Source organism: Rhea americana, unplaced genomic scaffold (assembly GCF_003343005.1).
Source record: "Rhea americana isolate MKP2758 unplaced genomic scaffold, rheAme1 scaffold_95, whole genome shotgun sequence".
Classification (NCBI taxonomy): Eukaryota; Metazoa; Chordata; class Aves; order Rheiformes; family Rheidae; genus Rhea; species Rhea americana.
The window spans coordinates 2,832,031-2,855,469 of NW_028187144.1; the positions used below are offsets into that span (position 1 = coordinate 2,832,031).

The window sequence follows — 23,439 nt, forward strand, 5'->3', positions numbered from 1 at the left end:
TAAACTGCTCCCTCTCTGCCCTTCACAGAGATGTCACTTTCTTATATTCTTTTGCGGTATCTGATCACACTGTTCCTTACTGCTTCGGCCACCAAAATAATGAGAACTTCCCTCATTTTTCCATTTTCTACAAATATTTCCAAGTTTTATCTACAGTCTTCCCTCATTTTTCCATTTTCTACAAATATTTCCAAGTTTTATCTACAGTAATTCAGATACAAGCAACTATCATGAATCCTCACTTTAAGATGGAGATTATAAACTACCTCCATTCTGAACACTAAATTGTAACCCTAAATCATTTTAACATGCACATTAGTACTAAGATCAAAAAGCAGTATAAACTATTTAATATTACAGGAGAAGGCAGGCCAAGGTAAAGTTTCAGTAAGCAGAGAAAGTTCCCATTCTATATCATTCCTAATCAGTAACCATAGAGCAACTTCATCACACAAACTTTCTTCTCCACAATTCTAGAATTTGTATTAGTAAGATAAAAATTCAGACAATGTTATATAAAACTTCATCTTAAATTTCTCTTCATATTCAGTGGTTCTCAAAAGCTCTCTCTTTTAAGATATGCATTTCCCAAAAGTCAGTTCACTGCCTCTGGCTATTGGGATGATAGCTCAGCTGAATGTGAGAGCCTGCAAAACTTAAACCCTGAGCAGAATCAAGAATGGGAAACAGAATACAAATTTATGACGAATAATAAACAGTCTTTAATTACGTTGGCAATTAGGATTCTCATGCTCCTCCAAAGTACACAGACAATCCAATTAGTTTTCTTGAGGAAAAAAATAAATACAATGAATAAATATACAGTGACTATAAAACAGTAACCAACTCTCAAAGGACAGATACTGCTTACTTCTAATAATCATGATGTATTGCAACAGACCTAAAAACAAGCAAGTTAAGCATGTCCACAGATATTAACATTGTGATTCAAATCCTCTACAGGTTACTGGAAGATACTGGATTCACAAATGAAATTATACTAAGAAAACAGATGTGTCAGGGAACAACATTTTACTTTCTCATACACACTGCTTTGTATTTTTCAGCTTTATCTGTGCTTCTTTTAGCCTCTAAAGTTATTATTTCTTTTGTTGCTGCCACTATGTTCAACAGAAACTCTGAAAGAGGATAGTGTCAAAATGGCAAAAGACAGAAATTAATATTCTTGAGTATTGCAAGAGGTATTAGTAGATGTTCAAACCTCAAGGCCTGCCATTTTAAAGGTATTATGGCAAGAACTTTGCGACACAATTTCTACAGCAGGCAGCACTCTGAACAGTGCAATCCATTCATGAATCAAGTGCAAGGGATTTAAACTCATTAACTGTTTTGAGCAACTCCTTTTCAGAAAGCAAAAGCATTCCTTAGAACAACTCTGGCTGTAAGAAAATTCGTAATTCTTACTTCTTTTCAACAGTAATATTTTAAGATTTTCAAAATTAATGTGAATTTGAGAAGTCTGCATATTATAAATTACTTTAAAGGCAGAAGGAAATAACTGAAAAATCAGAAAGCCTGTCTCTACCTTCTGTGTAACATCTGACCCTCGAAAAGGATGTCAAAAGGTCAAATACATAGATTCATTACCTTTCAAAACATTTCCTTTGGATATCAAATCAGACATCATATACGAATTTTTGCCATGCTTTGCTTAGCTTTAAAATGAAAGAATAAAAGGACCTTTAGTCTTGAACACACACAGAATGTAAGTTTAAGCAACTGTGGTTTATCCTCTGGAAGCACTTTGATTTGTGCATGTGGAATCATTACCAAAATTCTAAAACTGTTTATTTTTACCTTTCCTCAAGACAGAAATCATTATGAATCTGTTGGAAAAAAAATTAAATAGAAAGCAACATCCATTTAAAATAGATGAAAATAAACATAGTGAAAATAAACTCTCCAATCTCAGAGAGTTATGCTTACATATATTTTCCTTGAATTTTTGCCATATATATACGTGCATGTGCGTACGCATGTGTATATATAAAATATTTTCCCCCTGCAGAGTATGCCTTACACGTTTTAGTTGGAATAATTTAAAAATCAATTTTGCACTTAGATTCAAAAATTTATAGGAGCAAGTAATTCAAATGTAAAATCTAGTGAACTATATAACTAAAAGTCATTTTCAATGAGTTTTAAAGTTCATTCCCTAAGGCCATGCAGAACTTAAATGAAAAACTATTAAAATAAACTACCAACTGAGCTGAAAAACTTTTCTGGAACAAAGAACTGCTGGACCTCAAGATCAGCTCTGTAGAAATAAAACAGTATATAATTAACAGGCACAAGCTTAGTGACAAAATGGTTCAAATTTGTACAAGACTTGCACAAAAAGCTTTAAGAGGAAGATAAGTAAAGGAATAAGAGACATGGCAAGCTAACCAGCTTTAATAGGGAAAAATTTGCAAAATTGAAGAACGTGCTGTTTTTTTCAATCACATATTGCTTTTATTTGTAAAAATATTCTTGGGTCTAAGCAAAACAAATCTGAATATTACACAGAATACTACAAATTTGAATACTACACGAAAGCAGTATCAGGAGAGGAAACAATTTTCAGTGTCACTTCTCCTTTGCAAGGTTTCATTTTGTTGTGTTGTGCTACATAGCTAATATACTGCTGTTTTATGTTGGACTTAAAAGTGTTACTATTGCCAAATTACTGTCTTACCACGAGGTAAACTTAAGGTAACATGACTGAAACTGCATGTGAAGAGGTGAAAGATTCTGCAATAATGGCTCTAGGTTGGTGATTCTGTAGTCAGAGGAAATATGCAGAGGAAAATAAATATGCACAGGAAAATAAACTCAGATATGGAATACTGGTGACTTCAGTTTTTCCACAACCCACAGTAAGGATCAAAAGACATCACAGTATCAGCGTACTCAAAGTGGTTAAAATAAATGATTTGGTAATGCTACAGTCAGAAAAACGACAGACAGACTACACCCAACTGACTTTGGTATTTAATGAGGCTACACACAGCTACAGTGCCCATGGGGAAGAACTGGAGGATTTGCATATCTGCTTCTTCTATCATTTGACCTGTAAGATACATTGCAAGGAATTGCAACCCTTGCAATTCAACCCTCTGTAAATCCTCTAAAAAAAGGTTTCTCTAGTCCATTTTGAAAAAAAATTTTCCCCTTACATATAATAGCCATTGAATACAGGACAAGTGCACTGATACGCCAAGATTAGGAAGTACACTCTCAACTAACACTTGAGCAAGAAGTCAAAGTCTTGCATCGTCTCTCACAATCCTGCTTCCTGTCCCTGGCAGCAGATTTCGCCAGGGGCTCCACAGAACATAGGCCACAGCCAGCTAGAGCAGTAACACAGCCTGCGCCCATTTGCCTTTACATGTTTTTCTCCAAATGATTTTATCCTGCCGTCACTGCTACCTGTGCAATACTACCCAACACACAGAGTTTTTGTCAAGTCTCAAAGGGCTCCTTTGCTCATCATTTAAACCCTATTTTGTATATATTAAGAAATAATAACTTATCTAAGGCATCGGGAACATAAAAGTTTAGAGCCAGAGCTGAACAGTCCAAGAAATTAACAAATGCAGCTGAATGAATCTAAAGGTTTTTGGTACCCTGCCTAGCTTGTACACCATAACTACATGGGAAATGTAAGATATCTTCTTAATGAAATAAGTTTCAGTAACATTTTCTTTGCCCTTTAAAACCTTTTTTAAAACAAATCTATGGGTACAGTTTCTTAAAATACATTCAAATATGAAATTGCTGCCATCATCGCCAAGATATTTTATGATGGAAACTGCAAGGTTCTGGTGGTTGATTAAAAGCATTTGTGGTGAATGACAGAAACTAGAATTACAGTCTTAGGAAGCTGAAATACATTGAAAAACCTAAGGTTTTTTTTTAAAGATGATGCAAGATGACTTAACAATATTGACTATATAGGCACACAGAAGATTAAAAATTGAATTTAATCCTATAACTAATCCTGTTCTCAAAGAAAGCTTTTCATTCAAGCTCTCAAATACATCAACATTTTTTTTTAAATGAACTGTTGAATGTTAATTACAAGATTGAGAGTTTATGCAGATTTATCATATTACAAATTCATTAAACTCACCTGCTGGCTGAAGAGAACATCTAGCCTTCCTGTAACACTTAATCCTTAGAACAAGTGTAACTACTGAAAGACTCATTGATATATTTTCAGAGTAATACATAAACATTTTCCAAACAAGCGTAATTAGATTTTTCAGAATAATTTATGTAAATAAACTGTATTTTGTCATACATACATATACATGCATATACATTATTTCATAAATATACACACACTCACATCCACATAATTTTATAGAGTAATTTGTTAGTAAGGGATGAAAACTGATCCACATAAAATGTGCCAATATTTACTATTGTTAGAAATTCATTTTTAAGTTGAACCTATATCCTTAAAAATGTTCTAGCCTTCTTCAAGCAGTAATACAAAAAATGTTTCATGTCTGTCTTCTAATGGAAATAAAACCCGAGACCTCCATCAATAACATATGTAAAAAAGTGCATAGAAATTATTTCATTCAGTAGAAGTCAACAAAATAGGGGTACAAAGAAGAAGTGTTCTGAAAGCTTACAAGCAAAACAGTCACGTTCCTTTCCTACATTACCTGATCGTGGCTTCAGGCCAAAGGGGATCATGTTGTTTGCAGTAGGAGACATTGTTGGACTTTTATCCTTGTTCTGTGCAATTCAAAAACATAAATCTGAGTAAGAGCACTGTCCAGAATATTTCAGCACAAGCAACTGCATAAAATGCAGAAGTTAACAGCACTGCCCACTACAAGAATTCTGCCACAATCTAATCATAGTGTGTTCTGAAAATACGTAGTAGATACATTTCCTTTCTTATTCCATCCCATTCCTTCATAGGAAAATAAAAGTTTCTGACCAAAGACTGAGGATTTTCTGTCTGTCCGTAACTACACCTGATTATTTCTCTGTGTTTTCACATAATCAGTTGGTTATTATAAAGCATAAATTTTTGTAGCAGTACTACATTTAGAAAAATAAAATAAAGACCATTTTTTCCTTAGATATTCTTGTTTCTTTTATTGCACTCATTTCTATTTTGCATAGCTATTTTTCCCTACAGCACTGAATTTCTGCCTAAAAAGCAGAAAGGAGGAAGTTAACCGCACCCTTCAGGGCAGGATATCCCTTGAGCCTGAACGAGAACAGCACAAAGAATGGAGTAGCAGCAGCGTATAGGAGAAGGTGAGGTACAACCATCGTACCACCAACAGTAACGCTGTAGAAGTCCTACAGCTAAACTCTGTAATGGGAATCCTACTTAAAAAGTGATTGCTCGTGGAGCCAGGAGCTATACAGCCCCATCCCTGAGCCTGGTGGAAGGTGGTTAGGGGCCTCTGCAYGTAAGGAAGAAGGGAACAACTGGAAGTTGCAGTAAGAGCAAAATGATCCTCCCCTTCCACTTACATATGGTAGCTCATGAATTTGTAAGATGCTCACACACAGTGCAGCAGAAAGGAACAAGCTCTGTTTCTGCACAGGAAACAAGGAAAAGGTCTCCATAAAAAGAAGACTTTTTTGAAAAAAAAAGATCTCCATAAGGAATTCTTCAGAGCTTTTCGTTTTTGATCTTCTGCTATCTGCACTGTGAAAGCAGCAAGATTAAAAAAAAGCTTCCGCTGAAAACTGAAGGACATGATACTTCACTGGGCAAAAACAAACACTTTGTGGAAAAAAGAGTCAAAAAAAGACAATGTGGCAAAATGTTAAAAATAAATAAATACTAATAATACTATGGAAGTACATAAACAAGCATATCAGAAATTACTTTTCTTAAATCTTTATGAAGATGAGAATGAAAAAATGAAAGTCATCACTTCTTAGCTCAATCATGTTTTCTGTGATATTCAACTAGTTGGTTCACTTTTGTATATTAAATATTCATGCAGTTAAAAAAAAAAAAGTCAACTGATGATCTACAAAACACAGACAAAAGAATGACACTAGGATCCTACCTCATTGTGAGAGCTTTGTGCACTTGTATTCCAAACAACTACATCATTCTGCATGTGTGGGGGAGGAGGTGCAGAGGAGAATGGGGGAAAAAAAGAAAAGAGAAAACACTTCAGCAAGGGATCATCACAGAGACTTTTCCTCAGGATACTCAATACACACGTTAGTRTTTAATACTTTCCACTTTTAAAGCATTTTTCCAGCATTAGATTRATCATTAGCTAAAAATAAATCCAGAAAAATACATACTTTTATTGTCAGATAAACTGAAGATACTATTTTAAAAAAGATTTTCCTATAGCATAAATTTGCATACACTTGTCTTTAATCTCTTAGTTTCAATACTGATTCAGAAATGCATTTATTTTAACATTACTTGGTTCAAATATAAAAGCTAATTTTGTTTTACAGAGGTAAAAATTAAGCTATCACCAATAGTTAAATATACTAATAGAGATTTTAAAAAGGAAGCACTCTGAGAGCAATTCATTATGCAAGAACAGCAATATACCTTTTGTGACTGCTTTTGTTATAGTCAAATGGTTTCAATTTAACTCACATTAATAAAAATGAAATACAATCATTAATTTTGTATCAATCATAACCCAGCCAACAGAAACAGACCTGGCATAGGTAAAAAAACAAATTATAATTCAATTCAAAACCCTTTCCACACAGTCAATTTTTTCTATCATGAAAAAAAACGGGAACAAAAGAAAACAAAATAAAACAACACTCAGGATACTCAGTCCCAATAGTCACAGAGCTTTCCAAACGTTAGCAAGATGGGAAGGAAGACTACTACACCCATTTTGCTGCACGACCTTTCCTGGCTACCTTTCAGGCTTAAGAAATTCCTCAGCTGAGGACTTCTCTCATAATCTCACCTCAACTATAACAATCCCTAGAATAAACAGAAAGAAATGACATGCCAGTTATGCCTACATTACAGGTCAAACCTCCCACAGTATGCAGGTCACTAACCAGAATTTTTAATTGATGCTTAAGTGCAGCGATACAAATGCTCACTGTACTACAAAATGTAGAATGATTACGTATTTGCTCTTGCAAGATGTATAAGCACCACTTGTAAAATATTAAGCACTGACAACTTTTTTCACTTTACAGAAAGTCTCTAGTGCTTTCACCTATGTGACAAAGTCCAGACTAGGCCCTCTGTAAGTGTTTAGGAGGCTTTATTTCTTTTTTAAAAAAGTTCTTAACAGTGAGTCAGCAGTATCCTCATCAACCAATTTCAGTAAAATACAGAGAGAACACATATTCTGATATTGAATTAATGTTTAATCTCAGAATTGAAATAAGGACTGTTTCAAATATAGTTTGGTGACCTCGGCATCTAAGGATAATGGTAAGTTTTGGATGCAACAAAAGCATAAAGGTATGAAATAACTCAAATGTTTCTTGAATTTCATTTTTAAAGAAAATATTTCTGAAACTTTAAAAATAACATCTCAATCTACATATAGTTTGCTCTGTAACATTAAATATATTAAGAATACTGCTGCTTACCTAACCTTAGTAGCTTATATAACTTCAAGAGCTAGAATATTTGGGGAAGGAGGAAGAGGAATCAGGTGTTTCTTTTACCAAGGGTCAAACTTTTGAGTAGACTCATTTTCTCTAGAGGAACATAGCCACTGCAACCACTTTAGAAGTTTTATCCTCCAAAAAAACATTCTCACTTTCACTATACCAGCTCTTTTCTGAGAGCTCAGTCTTATTTAACTGCTCATTTACAGTCAAATCTTGAGAAACATGCTGAGGCATAAAACCCCAAAGGGCCTAAACACACTGTTATTTCCATATAGAAACAAACAGAAGGCAACTACTATTCCAAGTGTTTCCACATTTATTATATCCTCCATACCTGACTCAATGACCAGTTTTTACCCTGTTCACACATTCTGGCTTCAGTCTTGGCTTTCTCCATAATCAATTCCCTCCTCTTCTGAAATTCTAGTTCCTCTTCAGTATTTTCTTTCTATAATATACATATAAATACACACACATATATATATATATATGCACACACACACACTTTTAAGATTGCATATCACTAGAAATTGAACTGTAATTTTTTTTGCATAACATTATTTCAGAGTAGTTCTTAAAAATATTGCGATGGAAAGCCAACAAGAGAAGAACCAGAAACTATATACCTGCAATGCCAACATTTACAGGTAGATAATTTTGAATATCTAAACAAATTATTTTATAAAGAATAGTAGTTCACCAGTCACAATACAGATGAAGTAAAAAGCAGAATAAATCACCCTGTAAAACTCAGAATAACGTTATATATACGCTTTACAACTGTAGTGTCAGTGCCTTGGAAAGACAATCATCTTTAGCTTATAAAACATGTTGAGGTTATCCATAATGAACGTACTATTTTCCTACACTAAACTAGGGAGATCTGGGGGGAGGAGAAAGCATGCGTAGCTGAGCTCTATACACTAGTATTTTATTTTCGTGGCCAATGGAATACTTGAAAGAGATGGCCCTGTAGAAAGGTAATGGTGATTCTGCAACCAAGAATGCCACATAGAGGGTAAAACTGAGATAAAAAGAAAACAATAATATCAGAAAACTTAAATAAACAAAAAGAAAAATTCTATAAAAATATTAAAAGGAATTAATTGTGACCTACAGCCTACTAAATTTTTCCCTTCTCTACTTGGTAGACTCATAAATTCATGAAATTGTTGGCTCGCTTCCTGTCTTTACCCCAGGTATTTTGCAATAGTATGCTCATTAACGTACCTGACCAAGGGAGGACATCTCCACCTGCATTTGACTGCTATGTATGAAGACAAACAAATGCAATCATGTTATTGAGARTGCAGCAACTTAAATATGATAAATCTAACAAATGCATTATTTTTCTAAGAGAAGTTAGATAAATATATGTTACTGTAGGTTCCTGAAATTCTAAAACTGCTGCTGCTTTCATGGGAAACCGATTCAAAACACTCCTCTCTGAAATATCCATAATTAATCTGCAAGGGTTGAAATAAAAGCATTGCACTGGGACTATGGCTTTGTTAACCATTCTGTTCAGTATTTTATTTCAAACATACGGATGGATATATTAAATATTTTAGTCATACTTTTAACCTCTTCAGTATTATCTCATAACAACCTGTTGAAATATTTCTTGATACTTCATTATCACCAGTTCTGTCAAGGGAAAATTAGTGCTTTCATCTGCAAAATTTCCTTCTAAGCAGTATCTTGTATCAAAACAAATGGACTTGTTTAGTACAACCAACTATATCATTATCTAAAATATTGTAAATTGCTATGTCCAACTTCTAGCACCTTCCTTGTGCTGGAATAGAACGCAAAGCCTCAATTTCATATTCTAATTTAATACACAGTGCATAGGAATAAAGTAGCACAATAATAAATTAAAATAGCCAACAATTTGAAAGAAGTTAGTTAATATGGGAAATATAAGAGTGAATACATCTGAAAGTGTTGAAAGAAGTTGAGTCTGAAATCTTTCTTGGCTCTGGAACTGAAATACTGCTTCTATGAACACAAGATGCCCAGATTTGAAATCCTGTAAAACACTGGGACAACAGTAACTCACTTCCTGGATGTGTGTTTTGCAAGTTTAATAATCCAATTTGTTAATTAATGTTGCTACAATCAATATATTCTGCGCTGAACTTGTGTCAGTGTGTGTTAGCTGTGCTTCAGTGTCACCTACTGATTGAGCCTCTGTGGTGATGAAAAACGAGTTATCTAGTTTTAAAATGAACCTATGAACCTGATCAATTTCTAGAAGGGATTATACAAAGAAAAGTAATAGGAAGCATCTGGATAGGGCCACCCAGAGTAAGAGTACTCCCCTCAGTCCTACTCAGCAGACCTTCCCCCCCCCTTCTTTCTTTCTCTTAAGGACTTGTTAAGRACAACTTTATAAGTCCAAGGATCTTTCGATTACCAGTGAAAAAAGGAATTTCAAAAGCCATTTGCAAAGATTTTAATTATATGACACTGAGACACCACTACTGTAAGCATACCTGGGGTCCTGTAATAAATCTACTGCTTCTCTTAGTTGTTCTATCATTGCTATATCAATTGTTTGTTCTTCTGGCAAATTTACTCTAAAACAGAAAAAAATAGCAATTATCAAGGGTAGTATAAATTTCCATTTGTGAGCTTTACCTTCAAATAGAGACTCAAATATTAGAGAAGAAATAATTCTCTGTGCACACTAATACGTGAATTTACAGAAAGAGAAAAAAGCTCTCCATGTGCTTTCCTTATCAAAGCCTTCCAATCTAGCATATACATATATATAAATACACACACACACAAATACACACACACACACACAAATACACACACATTCTGATGAACCAAAACTTCCACTTTCAATTAAACAGACCAACTTCTGAAACTGAAAGTTTATTTACCAATATTTAACCACTTACTAACTTTGCTCACCATGCAAAATGCCTTAAAACAAGTATTCTCTTAATGGACTGATACACTTCTTTTGTTTTCAACATTTGCAATTCTTTCAGAGTTTAGAAACACAGTCTCCTGCTAGTTCTGCCAATAAGGCTTTTATGGAAAGTACTCATTTTTGCCATCWTTTTTTTTTTAATTACATAGGACTCCACTCTTCTGCTTAGTGGCAACTCAAGAGTTCCTAAATCATTCTAAATCACCTTTTTCATGCCCTCTCTGAACTAACTAATGTTCATTTGCACTACTCTTGAAATAATGTCTACGAATTAAGGATTTCTTCAGGGTCAGTAAATTATAACAAAAAAAGATGGAAGGATTATTTTCCCYGGTTGAATTTTTTTTAAGGTAAATTATATGCAAGTATTAGAAAATTTGATAAAATCCTTTTACTAATGACATTAAGAGAATGAGTATCAATACCTAATTAAAAACCTTGGACTCTTCATAAGTTAAAACACTATAGCATTTTTAGTGCATACACATTAATTAGTTTTAATATAACACCCATTTAATATTGTCAATATTGTATAAACATCGAGCATACATGCAAAGTGCAAGTCTGTGCTTCTGTCATGCTTCTTAGTATACGAAGTTATTAACTGATACGGAAATACCAGTTGTGGTCATCTACTGAGAAGGTAGAGCTAATTATATTTAGACACATGAAAAAAATACTTACATTTCTTCCGTTTGCCATTGTGTGTCCTCTTCTATTCTCAGTAATTCATCACACTCTGCTGCTCTGCTCTGTAAGGAGACAAACAGATATCAAGAATAGAACTTTGCAGTTAAGTACACAGATAAATTTCCCTTTCAGACTCAACACTGACCTAGTTTCTTTAACAGTTTAGTGTGGCTAGTTGAAGCAATCCAACTCTTCTGCTCCACTCCTTACTCTCTACCCTCATTTAAGATACTGATTACATGATCTTCTGTTCAGTGTTCAGATTTTATTCAGGTCAACAGCCCTTACCCTCCTTTAACTGTAAAAGGAAGTCAAGCAGCATGAGAATTCTTTATTCAATGTCCTAGATTTCATTTGTGCCTTTCTGGAGTATGCAAACAACTCTTCAATTAAGCATGACCCTGATGCTCATCTTACTGCTCTCCTCCCACTGCCAGATTTGTTTATAGAACAAGGAAATCCAAATATGCTTAAAAAAATGCAACAGTGCATCCAAACTGATACCCTTCCTCACCCTTGAAAGATATTCACATGTTATTTTTAAGCTTTGTGCACACCATAAATCTGTAAAGAATAAGGAAAAAGGTTTAGTAATCGTATGTTTCACTGCAATTATTAAAAGAATTCCAACTTGACCATTTTAACAACTCTGCATAAAAAAATTAAAAATTCTGAAGGAAAAACTATGTACAACTTTTTATATCAGCTGGCCAGTTATTGAGGGTTTATTGTCAGCATAAATCAGAGTTCCCCCCACACACTGTCCAAGCCATAATTACAAAGCACTACTTACTATTAGAAAAGTTGAATCCCTCACTCACACTTCCACATGGGGCTTTGCAAATTTCTTTACTCTTTCATGTCAGATAGGTGGAACACTAAAGTAATTCAGCTGCCAAGAGAGGCAGAAGTTCTCTGAATAGATGCGCATTTGTTCAAGGAGAGAATGAACAGCAGACAGAGACGTCTTTCCTCTTGTGCGTCATGTGTTTGGCCTATCAGTCATCGCCCTGTACCAATAAACACTCTCCCGCTCTGCCAAGTGTGACACTGAAGAGCGTACCAGCTTCTCCAACATTCCCTGACGACAGCYCATTTCCCTGTGCCAATCCCCAGGAGAATAAATATAGTCACTTTTTTCATCCATTTCTTTTTACTACATACATGATGAAGTCTGTGATTTTTCTGGTAAGAAAGGCACATATCATCTGATGTCAAAAATATGKCACTAATTTTAGAAGGGGATTCTCAGTCTCTTTGCATAATTATATAGATAAAATAAATAAAATCATACAAATTAGGACTAACATTTAAAAAAAAATACAAAATCCTCTCAGCTTAAAAAAAACTAAAGCCTCTTTTACACTGCCGGTTGTATTGATTTAACCTACTTAACCTGAATTTCAAATGTAGAATTCCCCGTGTCCCAAAATGCCTTCTAGTATACAACTAAATATAAAACAAAGAATACGAGACTCTGAGGTCCGCAGAACAAGAAAAATGCCCTAATTTCAAATGCTTCTGAATACAATGTCTGCTCAAGCCACCAACTGCTGATCTCAACTGCCATAATGTCAGGAATAAACCAAAATCCACACAAATKAAAGTTCATTTTGGAAATATTCTTCTTAAACTGAAGTTCAGTACAGTAACCTATATTTTACTGAATCACCGTCCACAACACATTATTTTATTTATTACTTCATTACAGGACAGAAGACGTTCCCTAGGGAATAGCCTTCAGATGGGACACCACTGAAAACCAAGCTGAGRAAGTGAAAAGAACAGGGAAAGGAAATACAGGGCATAGGGGAACATGGGGAAATATATGGAAACACAGCATAATGTAATGTCAGCTTCAGATGTTTGTACTAGCAGCTTTCTCAAGGAATGATGAAAGTATTCCATTAACTTTTACCTGCCTCATCCACCTCAAACTGCCGATTACTGACAATCTCTAAGCAGGGAACCTATAATGGTGCGTTAACATTTGATGCTTAAAATTAATATATTTTTGGTATAAAAGTAAYGAAAAACAAGGCAGTATAAGATAACCCACAATGCCCTAAACATACAGCACCTATAAGTAATTCATCCTATTATTCAGTTAAGTTTTAGAGAAGAAATACTAGCCATATTTAATGCTATTGCATTCATATTTGTAATAGAAAAGGAAAAAGATGATCAGCATTTATTTACTGGGTATATAAAGTCTTCTACATGTCTTTAATAAATTCAAGGGGGAGAAGAGTTATTTTTTCTTTTTTTTTAATTYAAGTTCTCTTTGCCTGTGACCTCAGACTCTGCAACTAGTAGCAACTAGCAGAACAGCACCTGCTAGAGTTCTGTCGCTAGAAAAGAAATAACAACATTGTTCAAAAAAAGAGAGATCGTTTGCAGAACCGTAARTCTATTTAATCCCTATAAATTTTCAAGAAGGTGGAAGGTCACATCCTTTGCCTCTCCACTCTTATTATCCAGTATATTTTTATCAATAAGGGATGGAAGATAGAGATGGTATAAAGTTTCTTCATACCCTTTAGGAATCTCCACAGAAAGAGCAAATTGGTCCAAAAGTGTTCATACTAGATAATCTTCTCTGGATTATAGTTCATGAAAGGACATACCTTCTCACGGCCACAGGAACACTACAAATACTACTGTCTATCAAGCATCTTGTACATTGCAACRAATATTGCAAAACAATCCTGCAAATAAATTTTTACAGTAAAAGAGACTTGCTCAAGTCTTCTCCAGAATCCTTCAAAAATTTCCCAAGTCTATCCAATTGCATTTAAAAATAATGAGCCAATTGAATTTCATAAGTTAATAGTCGACAGGAATCCCTGATGACTAGTAGCTCATTTCTAYGGATTCTATAGCAACTTTATCACATATAAGCAGACAAAGTCTACTAAACCTAATGCCACAAACAGAAAGAAAAAATAAGTGAAGGGTAMTGAAAATGGGGAGTATACAACTTAAAACACACAAAAAACGCACAACYGAACAATTTATCATAGGTCATTCACTATGGAAAGCAGTTAGAAAAGTAAGCAAGTTAGACAGTTCCCCAAGAAGATGCCACATACCCAGCAAGACCTAACAGAGCTGGTAAGTACATGAGGAATGTTAGCAATGGAATTAACCAACTACCTACGACAACTGTGCAGCTGGAAACCCAGAACATCAGCACTGCATTTCTTAAAGAAGCTGAAGTTTTACTGGCAACCAGACAGATCACCTTTATATGCAAAAAAGAATGATGGGTATAATATCAAAGTTTCTTATTTATGGAAAACCTGTGTTTTCTTACATATTTATATGCAAGCATGTATGCATACATACACATGTATATAGACACACATATTTTTATATATGTATATATGTCTATGCATATGTGTGTGTTTATATGTATACGTGTATTTAAATACTCTCCTATAAACTTACAAATGCTATAGAAAGGGGTAGTAGGAAAGGGCATTTGAATAATGATACATAATTATTCCATATATATTCTTACACTCTRTATAATTATTCAAATACCCTACTATCCCTTCCTATAAAGTTTACAGGAGAGTCACTATATACTCTCAAATTCTATCACAAAAAGAAGTTGTCAGATCTTATAAGAGGTAGTTTCCAAAAAGATTAGGCTTATTTTGGACTTGATACCCTTTGTCTTTAGAGTTCTCCCAACTTCTGTCATAATTAAAAACATTTAATTAAGAAAATGTATTTTAATACACCTTAGCATTTATATCTTAAGATACCTCCATCACCTTTGAAAGTCTTCTTGCATTTTCTAATATAACACATGCAAAAAYTGCCTAATTCAAAATATAAAGCAGTCAGTACAGAATATACCTGTTACTTTCTCCTTAAAGCCTTAGACACAGGAAAAGGAGCACTCTCACATACACTAGAAAAGGTTATGGGAAAAACTGTCCTCCTAAGTTAACTATCATCATTTTAAACCTGCTTATTCTTGCATTCTGTATCTCTCATGACAATGAATATGAATTAGTCAATTCGTCATTCCTGCAAACTCTGTACTCATGAAAGTAGTCAAGATATTTTCCCCCATTTAAAATCRCAAACTTGCCTTAATGTAACTCATAAATTCAGTAGTAAGAGTATCCGATTCATCAGCAAACTGGTTTCCTGTTTCTCTTGACTTGTCATTGACAATCAAGTGAGAAGATCCCTGATGGAATTCCACTAACAATAAAAAAGACAGAGGAATGATTTCTGATTCAGCTTAACATTTGTTACTCTGGAGAACACTTAAATTACAGGACTCAAATACAAGCAAAGCTTAAATTCAAAGCTTATAAAAACCTCAAATAAGACTTCTGGATTCTAAGGAGCAATATCAATTCATTTCAAAGTTGTAATAAATGATCAGATTCTGAGCTTGTACCGTTGTGAAGCAACACAACAGGCACCGATGGAGTCAATTTTTGAATTAAACCAAAGATGTCTTGCTAGTATCCATATGAAATCACAGCTGGACAGCTACAGAATATTTTAGAACAGTTGGATCTCACAGACAGTAAAACTTGCAATTCAATCTAACTTCAGAGTTATGATATTCGTTCTTAAACACTCAAACTCTCCCAGAACTCAAACAAAATGATTACTATACCAATCTCTTCCTTAGACGCACCAGTTCCAGGAGTATGACAGACAGCAATAATTTTCTCATCTCTCTGAAGCAGACTGATATTGTAACTTAGAATATCCTACTTGCCATATTGATAAACACTGTAGGATGTAATATTCTCTCACTTAGTGTTCTACTAAATTCTGTCAATATATCATCAAAAGTTCATTTAATCTAGTTCATAACACTGATGAAAGGCTTATCTTTTCATATGTACATTGTTTCCATGTTTAACTCACTAAGTTCATCCTGCAATTTACCATTAGTATATGTGGATCTTGGATTAAACTTTTAAAAGAATAGGTATCATTCAGAAAACGTAACTTTAATAAATTTAGATAAAATTACACCTTTTTTCAAAATCTGAAAAGGTTCACTTCTTTCCAAATATAATGCTAACTTTGATTTATAAAGCTTTATATATGCCTTCAGTCTTTGCTTTTATACACTACTAACTCACAGTCTGGTACATTTGGTATAAGTCAATAGACATTGATATTCCTGACTGGGAAGAATGGTTTAAACGGGCTCTCAATTTTCTGACTGACTCTCTCCAGTTAGAATCAGAATTTATTAACTCTTGAGATAAAGTGTAAAAAAGTTGTTTGAAACCGTTGTGAAAAGACTATAGGGACCTCAACTCAGCAGAGAGTTAAATCTGCTTTAAGTAGCACAGAGGTTTTTTGCTTCTCTTTTAAAGGATTGCACATGCACATTTGAAGCCTGTAGGATTGAAAAAATGAAATGATTAAAATTAAAAAATTAAAATGATTAGAGTAGTGAAAATAACTGTTCGCTGACTAGAATATCAACAATGAAAATACAGACTTAATTAGACATTTATCTAGTGCAAAATTAAATACTGAAAATTCCAAGAAAAAGTAATAGTAATACAAAGAATCTAATTAAATGGTGATGTCTACAGAGTCCTGAAAGACTTATGTTTATCAGGCTGTGGTTTCTGCAAACTGAATTTACAATGTTACATATAAAATTATCAACAGAATTTCTTTGTTTTTAACTTCCTCTTTTTTTACATTCCAACCTTTTCTTGAGTTAGCATGGTGACTTGAATCTTCTTTTACAAATTGATCTTCTTCCACAATATCTGACATTGGGACATTAAAGCTAAGAGTATCTTCATCAGATGGCTAAGGAGAAACAAAAGAAACACTGGTTTCAGCTCAGATCAAGACTGACTTAAAAAAAAAAAGATATTAAGCGCATTCACTCAGGTATGGAGTAGAAGAACAATATGGGACAGGGTACTAGAATCTAACATGACAAAATCCTGCTCTAGGAGGCTGCAGTCATGCTGAATACATCCTTCCCAAGCAGCACGATTCATCCTTTTCTGACCCTCCTTGCTGCTTAAGTCCTCCCCTCCTAGTAACACGTTGCACTACTCTGCTCTGTGTGCCTTTGTGGGACTGCTGAAAACTCACTGTCCGCTCGCAAACCCTGTACCAATTCTCAGGTACRCTAGCTCTTCCTCAGTGACTTAGAAGTTTGCTCTGTTTTTTCAACCATCTTAGTTGGCACACCGAAACACACTTCCTCTGCCTACAAGCTTATCCTGCCTACGACTTTCCACCACGCCAGCTACAGCAAAGCAGCATTGATGCCTTCACTTACATATCGTGCTGCTGGGGCCCAGCAGTGACCTGTTCAAGGTGGGAATTATTCATTCTCCTCTCAGGTGAGCTATAGCAAAAGCACAGCTTGCAGAAGGAGCCAAATTTTTATTCTTACTCTCCTGCAAGAGGACTTTACATTGCAGCAGTCCCTCGGGGCTTTGCACATCTACTTCACAACAAACCCACTGGTATTGCTTATTTAGATACTCTGGGTTTCTTAACTCACTGCTCTGCACACACATATTCCATACGCATATTCTATTCAGATGTTTTTATARTTGCTATAACCAAAATAGTTTGTTCAACACTCCTTAAGAATCTAATTTTTAAAGAAAACGTATTTTCCCAATTAGGTCCTGCTCATCAGTTCAGACTATTTTAACAATAAAAGATTTTCAATGGAATGGGAGATTGTGTGTTATATGCAACTGATTATTCAGCTCCACAGACATTAGCTTTTAATAGAAATTAAATTAAAATTTAATTAGCAATTAGAGATTAAATAGAAATGTCATTTTCATTATTTTTGTAAGTTCATACTCTATACAGAAAATACTTTTTTAAAATCCCGAAGCTATGGTTTGTGGTATGGGATGGAACAAATCTGCTTTGCTTGTAAAAACAGTGAGAAGATAYAAGCTTATTCTTATTTGCCAAGGATAGTTTGCCTTCAGACTTAAAACATTCTGTTAAGTGTAGACTACTATAAATGCTTTTCTTTATGAAGAAACAATACCTTAACAACTCTGTAATGAAAAGGAATTTGGAGAAAATTTTAATTTACTGACAGTATTGCTTTGCTGAAAGAGAAAAATAATTTTGAAGGATGTTCAGGGACTTGATAAAGCTTTGCCAAAGTGATGAAGCTTTACAATAGTGAGCTAATACTGCCATACTGTTTCTACTTGCCCRTTTTTAAAACAAATCCATGATGAGACTCTACTGGTATTTTATAAAGATGTTAAACAAATCCTATTCCAAGTATTCTAAGCACAATAATTTATTAACACTTTCAGTCATAAAATACTGACAATCCAACAGTTTTAAGAAAAGGCATGCACAAAATAAATGAATTCAGAGCATTATATCAAAGCTACAGCAAAGTCCCTTCTCATTCTTCCAGGATATACCTCATCTGATGTTATCTATTCTGAATCAAAGGTCCATGTTTTGTTAATGAAGGTATTATTGTTTGAAAAWTTTTTATATGCATTACATATCCTGAATACTAAACGATTTAGACAAAATTTTTTGCTCAGCAGAATACATACAGTTTTTAAGGAAAAGATCTTGGAGTGTTGATATAAAAAATGCCATAGCCCAGCCCATTTACAAACAGGCCTTTTCTGCCTGGCTTTTAGTGTCTGCAGCCCACAACAGGCTGTAATTGGTTTTCCAGGTGTTTCCTGCCAGTATACTACCAAACAGAAACTATCCAAAGCTACTTGCAATTATACAAAAGTCCTCACTGCTCCTTTACAACTGAAATACTGTATGTTGTTTCCTTCATTCATGGTTTGATTTTTATTCAGCTATTAACAGATCACAACAGCCTTACCAGTCTCAAAAACACAGAGGATGAAGAGCTCGATTTTCAATTTAAATAACTAACATTAGTCCAGCGCTCCATTCGGATGGATACATTTTGAAAGATCCCTGTATACAGTCTTGCTTATACTAAAACCTCACCTTTCTGCGTGGAGAAACAGGGACACCAGTATAACTTAACAAATATCCTGCTGTTATAAGGAATTTTAGCTTAAGAAAAAAGACCAAATGAAAGTGTAAAATAAATCTAAGTGCTATTCTCCATTTCTAAAGAATAAGGAATATGAGAGCATGCTATCTTAAAACAGAACTTGTCTTAGAGTTGCTACAATCAATCTTATAGCAAAAATAAAGGTATGTCTTGTACTTGAAATGCCCAAGACTATGATAGCTCTAAGAATTGACCCTGTAAAGCTATCAGCAAGGTAGACAGAGATATCATGTACATTTTTTCATTTTTTCCTCCAATCTAAATGTACCCAAAAYTAATTAGCAAGCTTCCTAAAATATGCAATGGTATTCAATTAAACAAAAGTTTCACTTAAAAGTTTCCTCTTTTAAATTACACAAATGTAAAATGACTTCCTTGTAGCATTCTGGATAAGAACTGAAAATCAGCAGTCTTCAGACTAAGCTGTAGTTWATTTTGATAAGTCTGACGTATTTATAGAACCTTGTAAGAAGATTTTTAAGATTTTAATACATAAGCATAGATAAACATTGAATGATTGCTTATTTCTTCTAACATTTGATAAGTAAAGTTTTGACTGTAATTAAWAATGTGAATTTGTTTTCGCAATATGCTGATTACTTCTTGCTCAATTTTCATGTGTATTAGAGGCATTAAAAGTTGCTGCACATGGAAAAGTGATGCCATTCACCAAACACATTTGGGATTTTTGATCTCACCATCCATTTTTTCATGAATAGTAGAGAAGTAGTAGGCAGTGATGGAATTCTCATATTAAAAGTCTTTATACTATAAAATGGATTGGTTCACTCCAGTTGGCTTCACAACTATTTTCTGCAGCATAGAATCACAGAATCAGTAAGGCTGGAAGGGACCTCTGGAGATCATCTAGTCCAACCTCCCTGATCAAGCAGGGTCACCTACAGCATGGTGGACGGGGTTGCATCCAGGCGGGCCTTGAAGATTTCCAGAGAAGGAGACTCCACAACCTCTCTGGGCAACCTGTGCCAGGGCTCCACCACTCTCACAAGGAAGAAATTCCCCCTCATGGTCAGGCAGAACTTCCTGTGCTTCAGTTTCTGCCCATTGCCTCTTGTCCTGTCACAACTGAACAATTGAGAAGAGTTTGTCCCCGTCCCCTTGACACCCTCCCTTCAGGTACTTGTACAYATTGATCAGATCCCCCCTCAGGCTTCTCTTCCCCAGGCTGAAGAGGCCCAGCTCTCGCAGCCGTTCCTCATAGGGCAGGTGCTCCAACCCTCGGATCATCTGCGTAGCCCTCTCTCCAGTAGCTCTGTGTCTCTCTTGTTTTGGGGAGCCCAGAACTGGACACAGGACTCGAGATGAGGCCTCACCAGGGCTGAGGAGAGGGGCAGGATCACCTCCCTCCACCTGCTGCCAACACTCTTCCCAATGCACCCCAGCAAACCATTGATTGGCCTTCTTGGCCACACGGGCACATTGCTGGCTCAKGGTCAATCTGTCATCCACCAGCACTCGCATGTCCTCCTCTGCAGAGCTGCTCTCCACAAGGTCAGCCCCCACCTTGTACTGCTGCCTAGGGTTATTTTTGCCTAGGTGCAGCACTCTGCACTTGCCCTTGTTGAACCTCAGGAGGTTCCTCTCTGCCCAGCTCTCCAGCCTGTCCAGGTCTCTCTGAAGGGCAGCACAGCCCTCWGGTGTGTCAGCCACTCCTCCCAGCTTGGTATCATCCGCAAACTTGCTGAGGAGRCACTCTGTCCCCTCATCCAGGTCATTGAWGAAAAAGTTGAACAGGATGAGACCCAGTACTGAGCCCTGGKGGACACCACTAGCCACAGGCCTCCAACTRGACTCCACACCACTGATGATGACCCTCTGACCTCAGCATGCAGATTGCCRCATTTTGATGACAACATCTGTTTTCCAAAAGGTGTTATAGCTGAAGAAGAAACTCTGGAATAACACTACTTCATTAACAAGCTTACTCAAGAGAAATGTAAGAAAGGTAAAACAGTTTGTAAATCTGTTTGAATTGAACATACAGTTTTAAAACTAGAGGAAATCTACTAGAAATCTGTTCTCAAATCATAATAATTCTGCTTCATTTCTATCTAGCAGAAAACTTGTCAATATAGATGGCAAGTGATGCATTTTGTTTTCTTTTGAAGTGCTTTTGCATTTAAAAAAAACAATCAGTGTATACTCTTTAGAACAAAATTATTTTCAATTTCCCTTCTAGGAACCACAAATTCAGTGCCTAAACTTGATTCTTTTTACATTCATTTCAAAAGCAACTAAATCACTTTTCTTCAAAGGAGTAGAGAAACACTGAAGAATCAGTGTAAAACCATTTTAAGTAACAAAARGCAAATTCCTTTATTACGACTCAAGTATTTCCTGTTAAGTCACAGTGGAAATCCTGTTATTATTTGTAGGTTTCAGAGAGATCAAAACTGAATTACCTTGAAGATTATTTGCTTATTTATGGTTATTTATTCAGTTCAGGTTCAACTGTTCATTTGGATACCTAAGAAAAGACTTTTTTGGGTTTAGCTCTCTGTTCTGCTGAGCAGTGCCTCAGGAAAGTTCTATAATAGTAGATATGATTATAATGATATATGACAGTAGATATGATCATAAGTTCTATGATCATATCTATAATAGTAGTTCTACGATAGTAGATATGATCATAAGTTCTATGATAGATTCTATGATATCTATGAAAAGCAGTCTCGGAAATCTATGAAAAGTAGTCTGGGAAACTCAGCTATAACTGCTTACGACAGCACTTCCCTCAGAAAGCTGTCCTTTTCCTTTGCTCAGACACACAATTTAGCTCAGGAAAAAATGTGAAGGCTCATTTCCAGCACTGCCTAACTGTCAGAACACGTAAACACACAAAGACCTGCAAAGTTGCTTAAGCTCCTACACGCCATCAAACTGCCCTACCCATGACACCATAGACCATGGTGTGCCACGAYTGGGCACACTGAACTCCTCCTTTTAATTCCCACCAGGAAAGAGTCATCAGAGTAAGAGCAAGCGAGGAGGAGTCAAATATGTAACTTGTTAGGACATTTACTTCATTGGAAAGAGCAAATATGGATTCTGGTTTGGTCCTTGCTCTCTAGATTGTTACATACAACATCTGAGAACTGTAGTGAGTTTTCACTACTGGTAGGGTGTTGATCATTTGCAGTTTACTTCAGTGCCCTCTCCAGAAAGCATAAAGACTACATTAAAAAAAAAATCCCAGCCTCCTTTAACCTTTGCTTRAGTCATTAGTTAGAGAGAGATTAATGCCAAGAATGGAGTTGCATAGTTTAAATGGCTAAAAATTTATTCACATGGCTACCCAACTGAAAATGTAATCAAAATATGGTTGTGGAGGGAGGAGAGGYAGACACAAAATTGAGGCAACTTACCTCTGTTGCTGACAAACGTTTGTCACCATTATCACTACCAACACCTGAATCAGAGTCCTTCTTACTTGGGTAGATGTCATCAATGCTAAATGAGAACAAAACAAAACAAAAAAAAATTATCAACGGAAAGCTACCATGGCATGTACAGTTACACTTCTTTCCTGTGTATATTTGAATTGATGTAAAATTCCAACCAGTCTCAGTGGCAAAGGTTCAATAGCTTTAATATGGTTACAACTACACATCTGGAGTTTGGTGGTAGTAAGACAGATCAGATGAATGACAACGGCATTCTGAACAACTGGCCAGCCTAAGGGTTAAAGAAAACTACAGAAATAATTTACCATAAAGCTTGCTGTTGTCCACACACTAGGTAAAAAAAAAATGCTTTGTTATTAGCCAAGCAGTACAGGAGTCTGACTGAAGTCATTTAGCCATGTAATAAGCAACTATACTAGTTGACTCCRGTGTGAGTTCAGCTGATTTAAGTGTAACCACTGATGCATTAAGAATGAACCAATTTCTCCCTACTTTTCAAGTAATTAACAACACAGAAACCTCCTTTAGGTGATTTAATATAGATTTTGAAATTTAATATTTTAAGAAAATCACTATAATAATACCAAATGCTTTCTCTCCTGACTTTATTACCTAGTATGACCTCTATTCATTTTAAAGTACACTATTAAATGCAGCACATCATCTACCTTATTTCTACTTTTCTATTTCTAMTTTTCTATTTTTTA

At 35.2% G+C, this 23,439-nt stretch overlaps 1 protein-coding gene across 4 annotated transcripts in view; it reads right to left on the bottom strand.

Annotated features, from left to right (window-relative positions):
• Positions 1 to 23,439, bottom strand: part of LRCH1 (leucine rich repeats and calponin homology domain containing 1) — a 143,674-nt gene that overhangs the window by 35,857 nt on the left and 84,378 nt on the right. For 3 of the 4 annotated variants that reach the window (XM_085325039.1, XM_085325043.1, XM_085325042.1), the window contains exons 7-15: positions 22,694 to 22,778; positions 16,957 to 17,062; positions 15,351 to 15,466; positions 11,240 to 11,307; positions 10,107 to 10,190; positions 8,839 to 8,875; positions 7,943 to 8,056; positions 6,057 to 6,104; positions 4,680 to 4,752 (exon numbers count right to left, since the gene is read on the bottom strand). In XM_085325039.1, coding sequence (XP_085181165.1) covers positions 4,680 to 4,752; positions 6,057 to 6,104; positions 7,943 to 8,056; positions 8,839 to 8,875; positions 10,107 to 10,190; positions 11,240 to 11,307; positions 15,351 to 15,466; positions 16,957 to 17,062; positions 22,694 to 22,778 — 731 coding nt within the window. The remainder of the gene's footprint in view (positions 1 to 4,679; positions 4,753 to 6,056; positions 6,105 to 7,942; positions 8,057 to 8,838; positions 8,876 to 10,106; positions 10,191 to 11,239; positions 11,308 to 15,350; positions 15,467 to 16,956; positions 17,063 to 22,693; positions 22,779 to 23,439) is intronic. The other variant, XM_085325040.1, reaches the window with a different exon arrangement.